The sequence below is a fragment of the Danaus plexippus genome, chromosome 2 (assembly GCF_018135715.1).
Source record: "Danaus plexippus chromosome 2, MEX_DaPlex, whole genome shotgun sequence".
NCBI classification, from domain to species: domain Eukaryota; kingdom Metazoa; phylum Arthropoda; class Insecta; order Lepidoptera; family Nymphalidae; genus Danaus; species Danaus plexippus.
In genome coordinates this window covers 9,352,961-9,374,133 of record NC_083537.1, presented here as the reverse complement: position 1 = coordinate 9,374,133, position 21,173 = coordinate 9,352,961, and the positions used below count along the sequence as shown (strand labels likewise).

General features: G+C 31.9%; 2 protein-coding genes and 1 long non-coding RNA gene across 3 annotated transcripts; 1 reads left to right on the top strand and 2 right to left on the bottom strand.

Annotated features, from left to right (window-relative positions):
- Positions 1-24: 24 nt before the first annotated feature.
- On the bottom strand, positions 25-6,224 carry LOC116779615 (sodium/potassium-transporting ATPase subunit beta-2-like). The gene is made up of 7 exons (XM_032673998.2): positions 6,048-6,224; positions 2,296-2,424; positions 2,069-2,191; positions 1,605-1,783; positions 1,414-1,518; positions 526-694; positions 25-418 (listed from the first exon to the last, which is right to left on the bottom strand). The coding sequence occupies exons 1-7, from the start codon at positions 6,181-6,183 to the stop codon at positions 309-311; spliced, it is 951 nt and encodes a 316-aa protein (XP_032529889.2). The 5' UTR covers positions 6,184-6,224; the 3' UTR covers positions 25-308.
- A 1,165-nt stretch (positions 6,225-7,389) lies between these two features.
- LOC116779732 (sodium/potassium-transporting ATPase subunit beta-1-like) lies at positions 7,390-20,957 on the bottom strand. Its single transcript, XM_032674138.2, has 7 exons — positions 20,711-20,957; positions 13,869-13,997; positions 11,729-11,848; positions 11,259-11,359; positions 10,918-11,013; positions 10,435-10,588; positions 7,390-10,239 (listed from the first exon to the last, which is right to left on the bottom strand). Exons 1-7 carry the CDS (start codon positions 20,847-20,849, stop codon positions 10,034-10,036), a joined length of 945 nt encoding a protein of 314 aa, XP_032530029.1. The 5' UTR covers positions 20,850-20,957; the 3' UTR covers positions 7,390-10,033.
- Positions 15,152-16,146, top strand: LOC133318851 (uncharacterized). The gene is made up of 2 exons (XR_009752595.1): positions 15,152-15,354; positions 15,866-16,146. It is a non-coding gene; the product is annotated as an uncharacterized LOC133318851 (long non-coding RNA).
- Positions 20,958-21,173: the final 216 nt, after the last annotated feature.

The following is a 21,173-nucleotide window of genomic DNA, read 5'->3' as shown; positions in this document are numbered from 1 at the left end:
GTCTATAATTTAAATAAAACAACCTTCATTTGTACAACATTTATTTTATTCGTACCAGACATCCGCCGTATCTGCTACAGACATCACGACATTAAATATTCCATTAAATTATGTTTCTAGTGTATAGCGATTGAAATATATGTATAATAAATATTAAAAAATATATTTTGCTTATAAACGATCTGTGGTTTTATAATTGTAAATAATTTTCTATACGGCGCCGACATTGAACACATAAACAAGCCTTAAGAAAAAAATTGGCAGTAGAACATGTTTAATGTAATATAAGTAACATTAATGTGATATGTTTAATCAATCATGATTATGAAACTGGTAGAGCCCTTAAGGTCCTTAAGACTCTTTGTCAACAATATATTCCGCGCCCACGCACGGCAACGAATGTTGATAAACTGATGTACTGGAACAAGAAATTGTAACCATAAATCAGGAAACAGTCAGGTAAATGTGACTATAACGATATAGAAAATAATAATAAATGAAAAAAAAGCTGAAAGTTATATTTACATGTGGGATTCATCAGCTGCACAGCAACCAGAGGACTCAGGTACCCGGGGGTGTTATCATATGGGAAGTAAATCTCTGACAGACCTGGGTAAGGGTAATAATTTATCGGACCCAAGGTTTCCACATCAACTGGTCTCTCTCCCTCGCACGATACCCAGACTTTACGCCGCTGAAAAAAAGCATCTTATTTTAAATACTTTTATTACAAAATTGGTATAAAAAATTTGTTGCTAAGTGACAGGCAACGTGTAACAACCATAACTTCTATTACATTTGTCACAAGAAATTTAATAAATATGCCTTCTCTGTTTGTTTATAAATTCTAAATTCTGGATGGATTTACAAAAAGGCTAATTGATGACCACAACTTGGTTAAATCCAATCTCGTCGGCCTAGAGCACAGGCGAAAAGTAGCCAGTCTCTCGGTCTTCTACAGATACACTCTGGAGACTGTGCACAGGAGTTACACAATTTAATTCCCGCATCCCCTTTCTGTTATCGGACAACCAGACACACGGCGGGCCTCCATCCCTTCGTTGTATATCTTCCTCACATCCGGACGAAGCGATACTCTTCCTCATGCGCAGAGAAAGAGATTGGAACAGTTTGTGAGTATCTGTACGAGAGATTACAACAGTTTGCGTGTATTTTTGTTTCTTTCGAGCTTCAATTTGGGTGTCTTCTAGAAAAGGGTGAATAGGCTGATACTGAAATAGTGCGTTCACCACCTACGACTTCATTTCAGTCGAGCACTATCCAGTCGAAATAAAAAAATCTGTTAAGAACGTGTTTTACCACACTCCGATCCGGTATAAATTAAGTAAACTCTAATAAACATTTAAAAAATATTATAGCAGTGTATAGATAACAACATTTCTGATTTCTCACTTCCTCCGGTGACGTGGTCGAGTTGATGTACTGTTTTACAGTGACAGGCATTTTGGGAGGCAGATCGTCAGGGTCGTTGTAGAAGACAGGATTCCAATCGAATATCTATAAAATATAAAAGATTTGGAATATGAACCGTATGAAACAACATTTTGTTATTGGCGGGTATTTCAAAACAGATGTCGTCATACCTTATTCAACTTAATGATGATGCAAGGTGTCCTGTTCGTGAACCCAAAATTATTTTCTTTAGAACATGGTCCGAGCTGTGATAAATTGAAGGAGCATACTTCGTTTCGCGGTGGTTTTGTCATCCCACAATCGTGCTGGTTAGCACCTTGGTTGATGAGTAGGCTCTTATTTTCGTACGCTGGAAGTTAAATATATTTTGGATAACCTATATTAAATTTACATATTATAAGTATAATCAAATAAATCACAGAATATTAATTACTTTAATTACTCTCAATAACGGATAGAACTCGCAATCTGATCTGAGGGACGACATGTCTGTAAACTGTCTTATCAGATGATATGAATCGTTGCCGTAAACCGTTAATCTTCTTAATAACTGTTAATAATTCTTACAAAATGAATATGTGACTAGACTTTACTTTTATAAGGGCGAATTTGTTAAATCATTGTAAATACTTACGAGCCAAAAACTCGCTGATGTTATCGACGTATTTCTGTATTGTTTTAGGGTCCTTCGCATCGTACCATATCAGGGATTCCTCCTCTAAGATTAAAGGTCTGTGTCCCATTCCGGGATTATTTCCTGGAAATTATTTAGAATCATTTAAGACGATTACATGGTATGCTTTGGCCAATTCCAAAAAGGAATATTAGTATCGGTTTACATAAACAATTCCTTTGACTAACCGATGATAGAATCGGCGAGGGTGAAGTAAGGTATCCGCTCGTCCAGCACGGAGAGCATCCCGCACATACAAATGGAAAAGAAGATGACGATGCAGATGTACATAACCAGATATATTAGACCTATTACACCTGGAAAAGAAACACGGCATCTTCAGAATTCAATAACAATCGTATAAAAAATATGCTTCAGTAGTTAACACATCATTACAGATGTAAACAATACTATTTAATGTTAAATAACAAAATAAATACATCTACGCAAATGTATTGGAACATATATTAGCACATACACCTGACAATATCTTGAGAAACGAATGATTTAAAAGTATACAACGGACTCACTCTGAATGCAATATAACGTGAGTGTGCAGACATAAAAGAATAAGGATATCTTACACAAAAATAATACGTAGAATTGATCGAGTATATTAAAATATCAGTAGTGGTTTTATATGATGTTACGTAACAAACACTAAAGCAATAAAAGAAGAGAATTCGACTCGAAACGATTTTCCTGAAATAGCTTTCCACGAAAACCGGTCATGGACTGTTTATGTTCAGACCATAAACTATATGCACGAGCGGAAATATGCTACGGTGGACCAAAACTCTGAACAACTGCTATAGTTAAAGCTTTCTAGAACAATAAATTGATTTGTCACAAAATTTCTGTACTTAACACGTCCATGGAATCTAGTTTCACGGAAGAACGAAATCAAGATGTTAAGAAGATTATATAAAAGAACAGATCAAGACATTTGTGAATACAATAACTCAATAGCAACTCCTTAACGATGGCTCAAAAACTAATGAAGAATAAAAGATTTAGTCTAAATTAAAGTTACATATCCAATGTCGTTTACATTTTGCACTGTATATGACGGAGCCACGACTTCATACGAGTATATATATAGAGTGGTTATATTATAGCATGACCGTGACATAACTAAAACTGAGAATATAAAATATATTATTAGACAAATAAACTCAAGTGGATTTATGGACTTTATTAAATCGTAGACACACACACTAGATGTCGGCGATCTATGACCACAATGACTGAACCTGTTTGATAATTTTCATGTTTCAGTCAATTCATTGATTGTACCGATATATACTTTTTACGTATTTTTACTTCTTTTTATATTTATTGATATTTTGACATTTTTAAAGCAAAGAATTTCAATTCCATCGAATGAATGAAATGCGTTCTTCAGCAAGGTATGTATAATATTAAAACAGGCCAACACTCACACGTACATAGATACCGTATGTGTATTCCAAGTATTCACTGTCATATACATACAGAGCGTTCACTGTTTACAATGATAATTCTCCATACATTATAATATTAACGAAGTTTACGGCTGTAGAAACTAAAAACGCTTCCTGGTAATGTAACTATGCAAACTTAGAATAAGTATACAACACAAGACATACAAGACATTACTAAAAGATAGTGTTTATTTTAAAAAAAAAACTATCTCCATGAACCCCTAAAAACTCCTTATTTTTGAAAAAATTGTATAGATGTAGGTAGTTTTATTATAGTGGAACAATCAATCAACATATAAAAGATCTTCACAGCACTAATAACGCGGTAGTAACGTATGGAGGGGAACATAACTGTCAGTGTTTTTCCACTAAAATAACTTAACTGTTACTTGTCAACGCTGTCTGTAGGAGTGTTTGTTAAGTCTACAGTCCACAGTACACAGCACTCTTCCCTCTATATCAATAGCTTTCACTAACAAATAGGAGCTATATAATAGTATACATTGTATAAGTAAGTAATACATTTACTTATTTCCCTGTTTTACTCTCACTAAGACTCCAAATAATATCAAATATAAACTTTGATTGGAAGTTTGACTTCGATAAAAAATATCCTCAGGAAATTTATTAGGAATGTTTTAAAAGAAAAAAGTGTAATCTGTAACATAATGAATGTTCGTCAGTAAGGATGCTTTTTAATATCTCTGTCATGAATTTCATCAACTCCGGCTCTCTGTTAGCGAAGCCATAAGATGATAAACATTTTTGCTAACAAATTTACAGACATTCAATAATGTATTTGAAAATATTAATTTGTAATTTTTATGAGGTCGCCCAGAAGTACGGATGTATAATATTTTGGTCATTGACGCCAAAATTGAATTAATGAAATTGATTTCATGAAAAATTGCAGAAATGTATCTTAGATATCAAAATAAGATGTAGGTTATAATTTTGTAGTATTCGTAGAGACATTTCATAGCAGTTGCGTTTTCCAAGGATTCACGTGACACGGACTACTGATATTTTTGCTGTTTTGTTACTATATATTCGTTTAAACCGACTGATTCCAATTAAGAAGTCGACGCAGACAAAAAAAATACACAAGGGAAATACTTAGCACATTAATAATGCCTAATTACGGTGAAATAATGTTTTTTTTCAGTCCGTCAGAATGTAGCTCACAAAGTGCGCGTCAATAAAGGAATATTCACAAAAGCCATATGATAGCCAACTTTATTGAACATTTCCCTAATTGAAATCGCCTCTCCCATACACGTCAGTGCGAGGTCGGGGGTGGCGAGACCCATTTATTTGAACTTATTACTTACCACTCTTATTAGAGCCTTCACCTTATTAAAACTAAACTACACACCCATTTAGGATTGCCCATAAGCTGTTTCGTATTATGTATATTTAGGTATGCAACAGTATCTGTTTGTTTACACGAGGTTTATTTTCACTGTTGCCTAGTTCATATTATTATTTATGGTAATGACGTATTACTCGATCTGAAAGAGTATGAAAGATTCCGGTCTTAAAATATGATAACGTTTACTTAGAGTATGTTTTACAGCGGACCTTGAATTATAAATAAATTTAAAAAAATACCAAACCATGGTTTAGATGGATCGAATCAAAAAAAAATTACCTTAATGAAATATTATTGTAAGAGTATATCGAGGAAGTAAAGACGACAAATAGGATGATGTTATCCGACGCTCACTTTAAAATTCAATACTGATAACACACGTCAAAAATATATTTCATTGAAGAGTAAAAACCATGTGCAAAATTACAATTCATAAGCGGAGTAAACTAACACAGTTTTGATATCGTTTGGCAAAAATAACTTGCATATAAGATGATTCAGTTCCATCACGAGCAAGATTTAGAGGTTTAGGACTCTAGTAAACCAGTTAATATAACTGGATATGCCCTTTATTGTGATTTACGAACTGAAAAAATATAAAGGTTTTATTGCTCTGGGTGCTACGACTTGTCTCCTGACCCAGAAATGACTTTTATTAAATAATTAATGAATACTGTAAAAGTCGCTGATATAAAAGAATAATGGTATTTTTTTTGTTTTCTCATTAAGAACTCACAGGATAAATATTAAATACATGTATACATATGTTTATACTAATTTTCAGTATGTGATTTAAACAAAAATATAAGAAATTCATTAAAATATTCGAAAGCAGTAAGTTCAATAGTTAATATTATTTTGTATACAGAAAGCATTTAACTGAGAGGTTTTCAATTATGTTTGAACACTAATTTATTTCACAGTAATTAAAATTTTTAATAGTTTTAAACTAATACAATATATTCATTTAAACAAATTTTCAATTTATTCTTATCATAATAATTAAAAAACAATAAAATAATATTGTTCTCATACATATGTTTTTTCGAAATAAACAAATCTTTTCAATGAACATTTGCGTTTTTAGCATATTGTGATATCTCACCCCATCTCTTCCCCGTTCTTCCTAGGAAGGTCCTCTCCTCAGGGTTCCATATTCCGTATTGGATTCTCTTCAGCAGAGGTCTCTGTGGAGGTCTCCTGTTGTAAGTCACCACTCCGTTGTGCTTGTCCGCGCCCATCGTGCCGCTAACAACGAATGACTGCCACGACTCTCACGGATCCAGCTAACGTGATACACCATTTTGTAGACGAATGTAACCTTCCTCTCAGAGGGGAGACACGATGAGTTGGGCTTCTAGACTTAGAGAATAATAAAAATATTTTAATTATCTCAAAACTGTTGCAATCTTATTGCTAACATTTAATTTCCCTTTCAAATATTGAACACATATGATTGTCATTTATATTATATCGACAACTAAACACAGATATATGTTTATGCTCTACCAGTCCTAGAATTTTATTCAAATAGGGAAGCAGTTAATCCCGGATCGTGTCGCCTCCATTCTACACGACACTGGCAGAATATACTGTGCACGACTTTGCATTGATGAAGGCCATATTTAAAAAAAAAATAGGGAAACACGACAAGCAATGTTGTTATACTGATTTTGACACCGACATTATAGTAATGACTTAATATTCTGCCGCAATTATTTTAAAATATAGAACCCTCTGCTACCTTATTCTTTGTCCGCCTAAAGACCGCTCGTATCTGCCCTGAACCAGCCCGGCCCGCCCTGCTTCAGCCGTCGCCTCCTCACCTTGTCCAAGTGATTAGTTAAGTAAAGCCCAATGTTTATTTTATTGAGTTACATGATGTTGAAGGTGAATTAAGGCGTAATTGGATCTCTGACAAGAACCAGGATTAAATTAAAAAAGAAAAAAAATGAAGGGTTTTGTATGATTGATTAAATACTTCAAAAATAATCAAGAAATAATATAATTTAAATGCTCTTAATGTGACGCTAAAATGATTTATTTTTTATTTTCATGTTATAATAACAATGGATCCTCTCAGAAATCTAATATAGTATTGAAATATTACAATCTATCGTTCCCAGTAGACGATAATTATATTAATACTTCTCATAATATTCACGACTACATTTTTTTTATAAACAAAGTTCTTGAGCATTGAAAGTCCAATAAAAATTAAAATTTACCCTTCACTTGTAACTTTTAAATTCTTTCGTGCAGATTATTTAATTATAATAAATTTAAACTCACAAAATATTGCAAAAGGCCTTACAGGTTACGCCAACATCAAAAAGTGTCATTCTTATTATATAAGTAAAAACTCCAAAGAATCTTTAGGACGCGTAATGTAACAGAAATCCCTGTTTTGATATGTTAGGAAACCTAAAAAATTATAATTCCAATGAATACTCATGTCAATCGATATTTATTAATGAACACGTATATTAACAATTAAATATTGGTTACAGTTATATTTTGTACTGAATACAATCAATAAACTAAAGGTGACACTTATTCTTCATACACATATTGTTTACAACGGTTTAGGTCTGAACTAAAATAATATTCTTAGTAAATAGATATACATAAAACGTATTATTAGTATAACTTAGGAAAGGCCTATGCGCGATATTCTACGTAGTATCTAAGGTTGGACATGTTAAGTACCTAGGATAACTTAGCTTAGAAATAAGTATCGCGACGAACTCACCTATCGCATGTTATTGATATTAACGTAATTGTATTTTATCGTATAATTAAAATATCTTGTATAATTAATTACATAAAGGGAGATAAATAAGAAAATTCTACACGAAACTGAGTTTATTTTAAAAATTACTTAAAATAATTAAATATGTTTGTTTATACAACTAATTTATAATACACAAAATGATTATTTTGTATTTAAAATATTGTAAAATAACAAGGAACACATCAATCAGTAAATTTGTATAAAAGAAATAAAACAATAAATACGTTTTCATTGACCAGATTCATATTTCAATAGACATTGCTATAAAAACTCTGAATAAAACGTCAAAAAGCTCAAATTTTTTGTCCATCTATTACATGTGCCATTACAGAAGGCCGCGGAGAAGGGATTAAGTGTAAGGTATCAGTACTTGTCATATTCTCTGAATTTTCAAACATTTCTATAAAAATTCTAATTCTAAAAACTCCATACCGAAATATTTCCCGAAGAGTGAGAAGACTATCATTGAAATGATGACTATAAAAAACGTCTCATTAATCGTGGCTTCAAAAACTTCACATGTTTTTGTTGTGTCGTTTCTTGTTTAAAAACTTTGATTTTATAATCAACCTAAAACAATATTTTTATGTTACAGAATTGAAAACTTCATACTAGCTGTTACTAGTTTGCCAATAACGTAAGATTTATGTATACAAAACTATTAACTCTACGAAGTGCTGTGTAAAAAAGCAAAGCGAATGTTCCGTTAACGTGAACGTATATATTTTTTTGTTTAAATTACTAACAGTATTAAGATTTAGTAAAAAAAGAAATAACGTAGGTTTAGGTTTTGTTTTTTTTTTATTATTACACTACTAATAAACAATCATTCTTTTTAAGTCCCACGTTACAGTAATGCGTAAATCATAAATTTTATTCTTATTTTAAATGAGAAATCGTATATTGCAAAACAAAGCAACCTGAAAGCAATATTGAATATAATTAAATGTACTACTTTAAATAAATGTAAAAAATAAAAAATTGCATACCGTATTTGTCACAATTTATCAATGTCAAATATAAAGAAGATAATTATGACAGATTTAATACGTCAATATGAAATTGTCACTGAAGGTTTTTAATTTGACACTGGCAGAATATACTGTGCACGTCATTGCACGGATGAAGGCCATAACATAAAAAAAAGGTTTTCAATTAACAGGTACACAGTTAATAATATATATATCTAATGCACCTTATAGCTTTAATTACTGTTTATATATCAGTAAAATAATTAAACTTAAAAAACTGAAGTACAATTGCTCACTGAATTTCAATTTCATGATTGATCTCAGAAAACATGTTTAAAAAACAGTAATTCCGAGGATTGCATCTTAAATTATTTGATGCGAAACAAAAAGCATTCTAATATATGGGAATGATATACTTTAGTTACAACTAGATTTGTACTATGATTGAAGCCTGACATGAAACAGAATTCACATGTTTTTTAGTCAGTTTGGACTTCGTTACTATACTATTTATGGCTTAGCATAGTGCGGAAATTCATTGCTATTTTCTTGATTTTTTTTTTTTTTATTTTTTTATTTTTTTATAATATTTTGTGGAGTTTGTTCTTTATTTGATAAAGAATGTTGAGTTTGCTTTTATGACCACGTCTAAGCATACAAAAAATGTTGTTGGTCGTCAAGCAAGGGACCCGCACTATGCTACAGCGCAAACAGTTTAGTTCGGTAATCTTTTAGCGTAGTACTTTCACTTTTTAAGGATACAGCTGCCGTGTATTAAGCCAAAGTAAACAATAACCTTATAGTTATTTATACCGCAGTTTAATATTACAGTTAAAAATTTAATAAATCTCTTTCGAAGCAGTCAAACATATCTTTGGTTAAATAGTAATAACTTAGGAGTGGTTTAAAACTAATTTCATCAAGGGTGTGTGAAAAACGATTAACTTTAAACGAACTCACACAACGACCACAAATTAAAGATGAGTTTTTGAGTTATATTGTAACATAGATATTATTTATCCCCGTAAAAACATGGCGGTGTGCTCACCGAAACATACAGTCTAAAAAATTCAATGAGATGAATTCAACATTTCAGTATTTGTGACTACGTTTGATAATACGAGAAAATATTAGATATTTTTTAACCTTTCCTAATTAAATAAATCGCATGATATCTTTACATTACGTCGAATATAAAAACACATTTTTCATAAATCCAGGTACTTTTCATATTAATTAACAATAATTAACTTAAGCCAATCTACGATCTTAATTTTGCTGTGTCGGTAAATGCTGTCTATTTCTCTACTGTTATCATAGCAGTCATCATTTGACCTCGGTTGTTGCAGCTGTAGTTGTGTCGTTATCGGCAGATTTGTCCTCCGACATCTGTTCCGCTGGAGCAGTCCCGTTGTAGGAGGGATCGTCTACTCGCAGCAGTATCCTCGTATACCCCCTGGGTCGCTTAATACTCATGTTGTAAATCACGTTCTTAGCCCAAACGCGGCATCGCATTATGTTTAAAGTGTTTACTGCAAGAAAATAAATTAGGAGTCTTAGAAATGACAAATATTCTGTCTACTTTGTGGACGTCTTTGACTTGCTTGTCGTTCAATGATTTTATCAGTAACATATTTATATAATAGAAAGTGGAAAATTTAAAAAGCATGTTAGGTATATGAAAATTAATAAACCTTCATTAAATAAGTGACAGGATAAGTACTGACCTGGAGGTGTCACCTTAACGGCGATGAGGGGTGATGTGTACCCCTGCTGGTTGAGGTAGGGGTAGAATCTACCCGCCAGTCCGCGGCCCCACGGGTACTGCAGCTCAGCCCCAGTGTCGTTCTCCAGCCGACATGACACCCAGAGCTGCTGACGCTGAAAATTACCATTCAAACATCACTCGCGATATCTTACTCACTTTCTAAATACGATCAGGATGAAACATATTATTAGCAATATAGGGTTCATAGTTTAGTTAAGGAGTGAGCATCACATCACTAACGTGGGATTGAAAAAGGTTATAGTTCATACTAGGACATTTTCTAAGCCATTACTTTAAAATGTATGTAAATATTATAGGATATGAAGCAATATTTAATACATTTAAAGGGATTTATTATGGCTTAAAAGTGACATGGTGTTAAGATTGAATTCATATTAATATTCTCGATATATTTATTTATTTATCTGATGACATATCTCACCTCAGCCTCCGGTAGCATTGTGATGTACTGGACTAGATCTGCGGGCATGTCCTCAGGGAAATCGCGCTCGTAGTACTGAGGTTTCCAGCCGTAAATCTGATACAGCAATATTATTTTATTTATTAAAAATAGGTACAAAATTAACTGACAAATTAATCATATAACATGTATTTCACGACAATTGAATAAGGTTTTAAATTTGTGTTTACTAATAACGATGTGGTCGATGGAATATAAAGTTAAGGAGCGAAACGGAAAAAAATATAAAGTAATGAAACAGTCTAAGAGAGGTATTTATCGTTCCGCTTTAGAACCTTAAAGCTATAGTGTTGCCTCCTTACTTTATTCAACTTGATAAAGAAGCATGGTGAGTGCGGGTAACCAAAATTATCTTCGGAGGTGCATTCCGTCTTTGAAGTTACCCACGATTCGTTTTTATACTCTGGAAGCGAACACTTTTAAGGTTTAGCACACTGAATACAGAGACTTATGTCCTAATAATATTCTACTTATTGGTTCTGAATGTTCTCTATCCTTTAATATATATCAAATGAATGGATTTTATGAAAAATATGTAGAAATAGAATAGAAACGAAATATTAAAGCATATTGTAAAATAAAGCGGTTATATTCTAGTCCGTCGGAAGATACTCAGTTATATGAGATTAAAAAATAGTATCGTAATAAGAAAACCAATATAAAACCATAAAATTCAGTAACCGTATTCAATAAAAACATTATTTAAAAAATCAAAGCTACAGATGAAATGAAAATCAAATAGCAATTCCATATATAGTGTATGATATCTCACGTTTAAACAAGTCAGCCAGCTCACTGATGTAGTGGTCATATTCTATGGAGTTCTGCGCGTTGTACTGGACGGTGATCTCGTCACGAGGACGAGGACGGTAGCTCACGCCAGGGTTGGCACCTGAAGATACAAAACGCATCTCCATAATTACCGCAAGTCGCAACCCCGAACTAAATACTGAGCGTTACCAGCTCTTATTATACTATCAAAGTGAAGTTATCAATGAACCTGGAACGCTCCGTATTGAGTATGGCAATGAAAACTTTTCGTAAGGCTACAGATACTACAACCCTATTCGTGTGTGCGTGCGCGCGCGCGCGTGTGTGCGTGTGTGTGTGTGTGTGTGAGTGTGTGTGCGTGTGTGTGTGTGAATAAAAATTCGTTTGCAAATATGTTGGTGGCAAAAATAAGCAGCGGATCTAATTAAGACTTATGTGATATTATAATTATATGACTGTATAGACTTTTTTGGATTTATGTCATTTTGGGGGTCAGTCCATGCAAAGAGTAACGCTCCCAAAAAAAAAAATATTACAATTAATTTTAATAGTTTGTAATAATTTAAATGAAACTAACACTTTCGGATCACTTCGCGTATTTTATTATTTTTAAACAACTAGATACACCCGACGTTTCGCATACTTTGCAGCACCAATTATAACGGGCAGACGAGATGTGGATAATGTTTAAAAAATACACATATTTTCTAGTTTATATGAAATGTACATGGGTTATACAATTGTTTCATGCGTGTATGAAGTGATGATGCTATTGAAAATGCTATTAAAATAGCTGGCACTAATTACATACATCCTCTAACCTTTGAATTATATTCACGTTAATGGTATCGTTGTTATTCGAAAGGCATTCCTATGTTACGAGATAAATAATTTGTTTAAACAATCTTCATCGAATTCAGTCAAAATAATGTCTCTGAATCTTTAGAATACGTTGAAAGTTGTCGAGGTTTTCGGGAACTATGATTGTAACATACGTTGTAAGTTTCAGAAGCGATACTTAATTGATAAATCAAATGTCATATAAAAGCTAATACTGCCCTTTAACGTCCCCAGAGTTATGTTACAGTGTGACATCACATGTGCCGGAAATACGCGTGCGCAAAATTCCTCATTTATTTCTAAATATTTGTAAACAACGTTGGTCGTTTCATAGCTTTTCAAATTATGAAACAATCTATTATACCTTATTACGTATATGGTTCTGTAAAGCACGCGCCATACACAGGGATGACAATATTTGATTCATAATTATCATTTTATAGTATTAATTACTCGGGAAACACATCGTCTACAGTTTAACGATTCAAAATTATGCTAAGCATACATACATAGGTACCTAATTGTGTTTTAAAACGGTTTGTCATACGACAAATTGTATTTATCTTAAGAAAACCTTCTATTGGATTCCATATTATCCAGAATTTCCAACAAATTCATAAATTGTAAACAAAATTAACATCTCTCATATAATGTTAGAATGGACGGATAAATTGGAATTAATATATATATATATATATATATATATATATATATATATATATATATATATGGACTGAAAATGTGAACTTCTATATTTTCAGTACAACGTTATACCTTCAATACATTGAAGAGATTAAAAAAGATACTTCTGGTATCGTTTGAAACACAATCTTGGATGAGATATAAATATACATACTAATTGAATTTACCGTGGATAGGAGAAACGGTTTGTTAGGAGTGTTCCTGCGGTTATAAACAAAAGCTTGAAATAACGAAAATATAGATATAGTGATTTTTAATATATTATTTTAAGTTTTAGACTTAATTTTTGGCATTGGCATAACACAAGATGTCTAAGATTTTCGCGTGAACTCATTTTCATGAAACTTTTTTTTCGGATACTACGCGTTTTTCATTATATTGTATCGACATCGTCTGCACGTGAGCACAGTCGATGTAGAGGAACCGAAACGTCTTGATTATATATAATAGTTATAAAAAAAAATTTAAAAAAACGCGCAGTTCCTGAAAAACTTAATTTCATTAGTAAAAGACGACAATGATTGTAATTTTGTTTAGTTATCAGTTTCCCTCAGTCTCAGAATTCAATTATTCCACCAGCATAACCAGTATAAACTCACCGATCAACGAACTCTCCAAGGTGTACTTGGGCTTGTCGTTGTCCAAGGTCGAGAAAATCGCCGCCATGTAGATAGCGAAGAAGGCAACCAGCGCCGCATAAAACACCAGGTAGAAGGCGAACAACACACCTGTCGTAACACTGTAGTATTAGTAAATATATATTTAGCATACATTAAGACTTAAATTATTTAAACCTTAGAATGAGTTCACTTCTCTAATACAGACAGTTCCGTGCTTTCCATTACGACATCGTTACTATCATGTACTAAATCACAAATAAAAAACATTCGATTTAAGTAAGGGACATCACAGGTTCGAATTATTCTCGTTTTGCCATTTATTATTCCGTAATGGTCTAGCCTTTTAAAATTTCTGTCAAATATATTTCGATCTTTCGTAACATATGACACTGTTTTTACATTTCTTAACGTCAGAAATATATAGAATTCTACATTTGTACTGCACTTAAACTTAACGTGGCGTGTGGTCGTGTGAGGTGGAGCGATCTATTGTGAGTTCGCAATGATCAATTGTACTTTTTATTATTTAAGTAAATGATTAACGATGCTTTGAATTCACCCAGATTCAATTAGTATGAGCTAGACTTCAACAGGATGCGTTACTCAGAAATAAAGCAGCTTAATTAAATTTCTTTTCAATTACACAAAACCAAATTTCTATTAAAAAAGACAAATACAACATAAATTTAATGTATTAATGTTCTTATTGGATGAGACCTTTTCTTACGAAATATTTCAGGAAAGTCAAAGTGAGGACAATGTTTCTTCTAAAATATATTCAAATAGTCGGCAAAAAATAAATATCGTAAAAAGATTATTATTTATACATAGCGTCGGAGAAAACAAGTAAATTTGAGGGTAGTTAACAATAAATGAGTGTTTTAAACAAAAATAATCGAAATATAGCTTATTAGAAATCGATCTCAAAATTACTGAACTTCAGTGATTTAATTATTATTAAGTCAGAGCAATTCATTTTACATTTTAAATAACTGAAGGAAAAATGAAGATCAGGAGATATTTAATTACTTATAAATAACAAGAAACAGTTAGACACAGAAAGCTTAATGTAACAAATGTGTTCGTATGCTTGGAGCTTGTGATACAAACTTGAAGCAATCAGCAAATCATCGGATGCATAGAACACACAGGCCGAATTGCGAAAGTGACTTATAGCACTATGACGTCAGCAGTCTAAAACTGTTGGGACGGAAATAGCTGCAACAGTCAGACGTATTCGAGTCTCTCGTCCTTAGGTAATGTCTTAGAAATATTTAGAGCATAAGAAATATAATCAAAAATCAATTAATTAAAGGTACAGAAATTCCCGAATTTATCTCTCTAGATAGTTTCATAACAAATTTTCAAGTGGATCTTAATTTTAATTGTGAAAAGTGTAAAATATTTTAAAATAGTAACTATGTTCAATCCTATAACTGGCGCTCAAAGACAATCAAATCAAAAGGTATTAGTGTATTGAATAAGACAATTTATCATAATAATGAGATCTAAGATGTTCGCGAGTATTCATTTAAATGAAACTAGTGTTATTCGGATTTACTACGCGGATTTTATTATTTAAAAACTACATAATCCCGACGTTTCGGTTACTTTGCAGCAACCGTGATCACATTCACACCTCGTCTGCCCGTGATCACGGTTGCTGCAAAGTAACCGAAACGTCGGGATTATGTAGTTTTTAAATAATAAAATCCGCGTAGTAAATCCGAATAACACTAGTTTCATTTAAATTTATCATAATTATCACTAACTCTACGTTTGTTACAAAATAATCAAATATAAAATAATCATTCATCAATGCATTTTATGAAGTCGTAGCAATTCTTACTGTTATTCTGAACGAAGAATATTATCTCATGGAAAATTTTCATTCAAAATAAAAATCTTAAAAATCACTCCCAGATAATAAAGTTAGCAACATAAAGATTTATTTGTGATGCAAAATTGAACTTTAGTAATTTCAGTTGAAATCAGATTACATTTAAACGACGTTCTTTAGAATGAATAAATCACAAAGGAGTTCTAACCTTGAGACACAAAAGCGAAACCAGATAAAGGTCTGATGGGAACCGATGCAGCGCTTCAACGGCCAAACCCCTGCAGCAACGCCGATTGTTCACAAACAATTGAAGCCTTTTAAAAAAATCCTTTTCATGACCAATCAAGGATATGAAATTGTTATAAACTATAATTGTTTTGGATTCAAAAGCAAAAATAAACACAGATTTATTAAATACGTATGTTTTATATATCATTATATATATATTGATTAATAGAAACTTGTGTATGGAAAAAATACCGTCCAGGACTGATATAAATTAAACAATATTTCCTCTTATTTCGTTTGTTGCAAAGTTTCTCATCATCTATTTACTATTGTCGTTATCCCCTGTCTGACGCTGGAGGGGTCCCATGTTAGGGCATCATTATTACGGTCAAGGGCATAAAAAGGTGTCCCTTTAATACCAGTCGCACTAAATGGACCAAATAAACGAGTCTAACTTCATTGTTAAGGGGGTATATGAGATGCTAGGAGATAGCTTGTTACTGGTATATAGGCAACACTAATTTCTCAGATTACGAGACTAAGGAATGTTCTTTTTGGAAATGATTTTAAAAAAAGTATAACGAGTTTTCATGACACGGTCATACATCATCCCAAAAATTCTCTCATATAAAAATCAATGATTAAAAAGAGGAATGATCAGAGGCAATGGCTAAAAATGTCTATAAATAAATTCCAAGATGAGAAATAAAAAGCTTCGAAAGACATCTGGTTATGTAAGAGATCGGGAACATTATCCTGCGGGGTGAGCTGAAAGGAGCTTCGTTAAGTAAAAACCAGTCTTCTTAAATAATGAGGCTGGGAATAATGATGTTCATTTTAATAGATTTCAATAAAAACTCGTATATGTTTCTGAATGTCTGAACACGTATATTCGTATGACTTCGATGTTTACACACTTCAATATTTCTTGTTCACGATATACGAAAAACTATCTATATTTAGTTTAAATAAAACCATTATAAATTACTCTGAAAGTATGAAAAAATCATCATAACACATAGTTAAAATAAAGTTAAGAATTTTGAATATCCTCTTATATATTGTAGCTAAAATATTTTCAACTGATTTCCGGAATTACGATATGTTCGACTTATTACCAAAACTACAAACACGATGCGTAACAGTATATAATATTATATTATAAGTGTAAAAGATGAGTCTCTTGCATTCTTATACACATATAGAATTTGAGCAAATATGTCATTTAAATATTATAAACAAGTATATATTTATTCCATTACAACTTATGCAGTCAAAATCATTGACTGCCGATTAGTAGGTGACCTCGAAAACGATCTACTTATCTCAAGTGCACGCCCGGTCTCACCTGGGTCAAATTGTAATTAAATATTTCATCAAAATAAATGCTTTACGTAAGAAAGAATAATATTAATAATAAAGATCTCTCTGTTAAGAAAAATAATATGAACTTGTTTATTTACTATGTCGATATAAAAAACTTACTGAATCATATATCGGCTCTTAGAACTGTACAGAATAGTATTAAAAAATCAGAAGTAAAATCACTCAATCAATATATAGGCGTAAATATTATCGTAATAATTTATTTCGCGTCTGGTTTTTGTTTAAAATGTTACACCATCACGATACAGCACATTCTCGTTTATGTTAACACACTCCGGGTCCCCCAAATTTTGTCGTACAACAAAAGACACGTTGTGCTTTATGTTAATCAGTTCCAGATGTTACGTAAAAATACATATGAGAGACGTTACGAAAGACATAATGATATAAACGTGTTCATTTTAGTTCACTGAAGTGACTAAAATTATTGTTAAGAAACCTAAGATCATAAAGACTTATACCTCATTGGTTGTATTATTATATAAAATCTAATAAAACGTTATTCAATCATTATGCTTATGACATTAATACCATACTCTGTTGTGCATTTTAATGAACTTATTTTATGACTTCCACGTATTGAGTTTTCCACGTATTGGGTTTTAAAAAGCGGAAAAAGTATCTGCATGGTGCTTGAATGCTATATTCTCTACCTATAAATATATTTTTATTTAATTACACTTACAAAATCTTGTAAGTTTCTATGACAGTTCGAAAATAATTATCAGACTTCAAAAGTATCTCTTTTAAATTACTGTTAATCTTGCAATAACATTTGAAAATGATACCTTAAAACTTAAATTTTTGTTTCGAATTTAAATCTGTCTTTGTACGTGTGCGAAGGTGTCATAATACATACATTTATGAATACCTAAGAATTGTAATGAACTAATGCAATATTTACATTTTTTATATGTAGCATAAATAAATGACAGCAGCTGTGCACGTTCAGAAATGTTATTTATGTGAATAATTTCTGATTCAAGTCACCTCGAACATGCAGGTTGTTAATATAATATTGCATATAAAAAATAGTCTAAGCAAATATGATTGTTATTTTATCTTGATTATTGTTAATCGACTCTTAAACAAACAAAGAGTTTCTCGATTAGAATTTTTATGTTCTACGTTCAGTATATTTCTGATTTCTATTAAATTTGGTGTCAAACTATTTACAGAAATTTTATTGTACTTTATATAATATGTACGCAATATATTTCTGATTTACAACTGATATGGATAATTTTTTATTGAAATCGTTCATTTTCTGTAAATTCTAAAATTATATTGTCTACAAAAGATAATTGTCCACGGTTTTAAATTCTTAAAGGAATTTATGAAGACAAACGAGACACAAATAAAACAGTACAATAATAGAAATAGATTTACAAACAAATATTCTGAAAATTATACACAGTTCGTGGGTGTCAAGTTACAATGAGTACAAATGCGCTTCCATAGTCATAGTCATGATATCATGTTTAATATGTATATACAAATAAGTGAAAATAGTCATTTTTATTCATTTTCAAATATTTTTACAATTTTATTCAGCATAATTTGACATGATTATATGACCATGACCGTCATATTTTATAAAGAAACTCAAATAATAGAATACATACTTTAATTTTTGACATGTGTAATTATTAAACGACTATAAATGGAATTAGTTTACTACATATATATTATTTTACAGTAGTCACTCTCCGTATGAAGATCGTAAAATATTTCAAAACAATTTCAATATTCTGTAAGTAATGTTTTTTTTCTTCTCAAATTCCTGTCAAAAAAGTGCTTTGGTGGAAAAAAAATACTTGGTCTTAAGAGCACAGTCCACTTAAGAAGGTCGCAGATAGTTTATGGATTGATGATAGGTTTATAATTTCAAAGAATAATAATAAAACGATGTAACAACAAAATGTAAGCACAAGATTTTCTTTTTACTTGTTCCTGACTCATGATATTGCCTTTTGAAAAAATTGTCGATTGCGTAGCAATGAAAGGTTTTCTAAAACTTTATATTCAAGTACAAACGTCAGACACTTTAATATTTTTACCTCTTTGACTTGACAGATGAACAGGAGCGGTTTTTATAATAAATAGTTCGCATTTTGACTTCCGAACCGTTTACTTACTCTAAGTTAAAACTAGGTACTTAGGATTCAGTATCGTTAGAACGAGCATATACGATATTTATGATTGACAAATTCAAACCGTTGACACTGTTCGTCTTCAGGTAATGCGATGACGACTAGTGAATGGAGTGAAAAAATTGCAATATTTGGAAGGCAATTTCTTGTACGGTAACAAAATAAATAGGTTGGGTTGTTGATTCCTGTCAAGGTCATTGTTCATGGATGTTGAATCACGCCCTAGCGACGAATGTGTCAAGGACGTTTCTGTTAAAATTTATTAAAAGTAATTAATAACAAACGTCTGTTTACATACAGCCATCCTTTTATTGATCGTCATTTAGAACACGTTCGATGTTTCATTACTCTGTACTGTTTGTTGTGAACGCATTGTAAGTAAGAAAATATATGGGTTTTGAGTTAATATTTTTCTTTTGATATAAATAATAATGCCAAGGCAACAGTTTAATGTAATTTTTTTCTAGAAATTAGATTGTATACATGTGTTTTCATTCAAGCAAATACGGCAGTTATTTTATCGATAAAATAAAATATAGGAAAGTAATATCACTTTTTCGTTTTATAAAATAAAAAAGAATAAGTAAATTTAAATAACATAATGTGTGTAAAAATAATAGACTCATTACATTTTTTAAGCAATACTTATGTACATGATCTAGTCAGCCTCCATTGATAAATCGGTTATATTTTGAATTTCAATGATTATTGCGGTTATCAACAAATTATTTTTTGTTCTTATTTAAAATATTTTATAATTTTGATTACTTTCTATTTTTTAATGTAAACAATAATGAAATATGAGACAAGAAATAAGAAAAAAAAACAACAATAAACCGCTTTTATTTTCTAATCATTAGAAATTTTTTAAAAGCTCATTTTGTACTGTAAGTCGTTTAGTATTATTTCAAGTGTGTGTACTTTCTGTGATGGTTACAGAGCCTGCTCTTGGAGACAGCTAAATGTAACACTTCATTTTAATCGGATGTGTGCCAACGACAGACAGACAGCAATTCAATGGGATATAAAATATTAATAGACGCGCCAACATAAACAATTTTATGGTGAACCGTTGACGTTACAACACATCGTAACCGAGCTATACTAACATATTTCACGTTGTTTACACCGGTTATAATGCATTTCTTTACGGTGATAACTGTCGCAGATAGAAGAACGGTGAATGTTTTGTGAAAACACGTCTATAAACTCACCCCATCGTCTCAGCGTCCGTCCCAAAAATGTTTTTTCGTCGGGATTGTACAATATCCTGAGTATTCTTTCTCCCAAGGGCCGGGGCGCCGGCGGAGCCCGAGCCCACTCGGACTCGACACCGTTCGTTTTACTGGCCATCAATATTACAAGAACGTCCCCTCAAACCGATAATATCCCGCGTGTGTTTATATGACCGTGGCGGTCGGCTGTATGCATGCGACTGCGGCCTGCGGTCGGCGCACACGCAGCTACACACGTGCAGCGCCTCGAGTGACATGTGTCAGGGACTGAGTGCCATACGAAAACCGAATTTCACACAGAATTAGCTGAACACACGCGAACTGAAGAGAAATATAATATACGTGTAATGATAGGTATTTCGTGTTTATTAAATAATTTTAATAAGAAACGCTCGTTCGCATATGGATGGTTGTCAAACAAAAATATTCTTTTCGACATTCC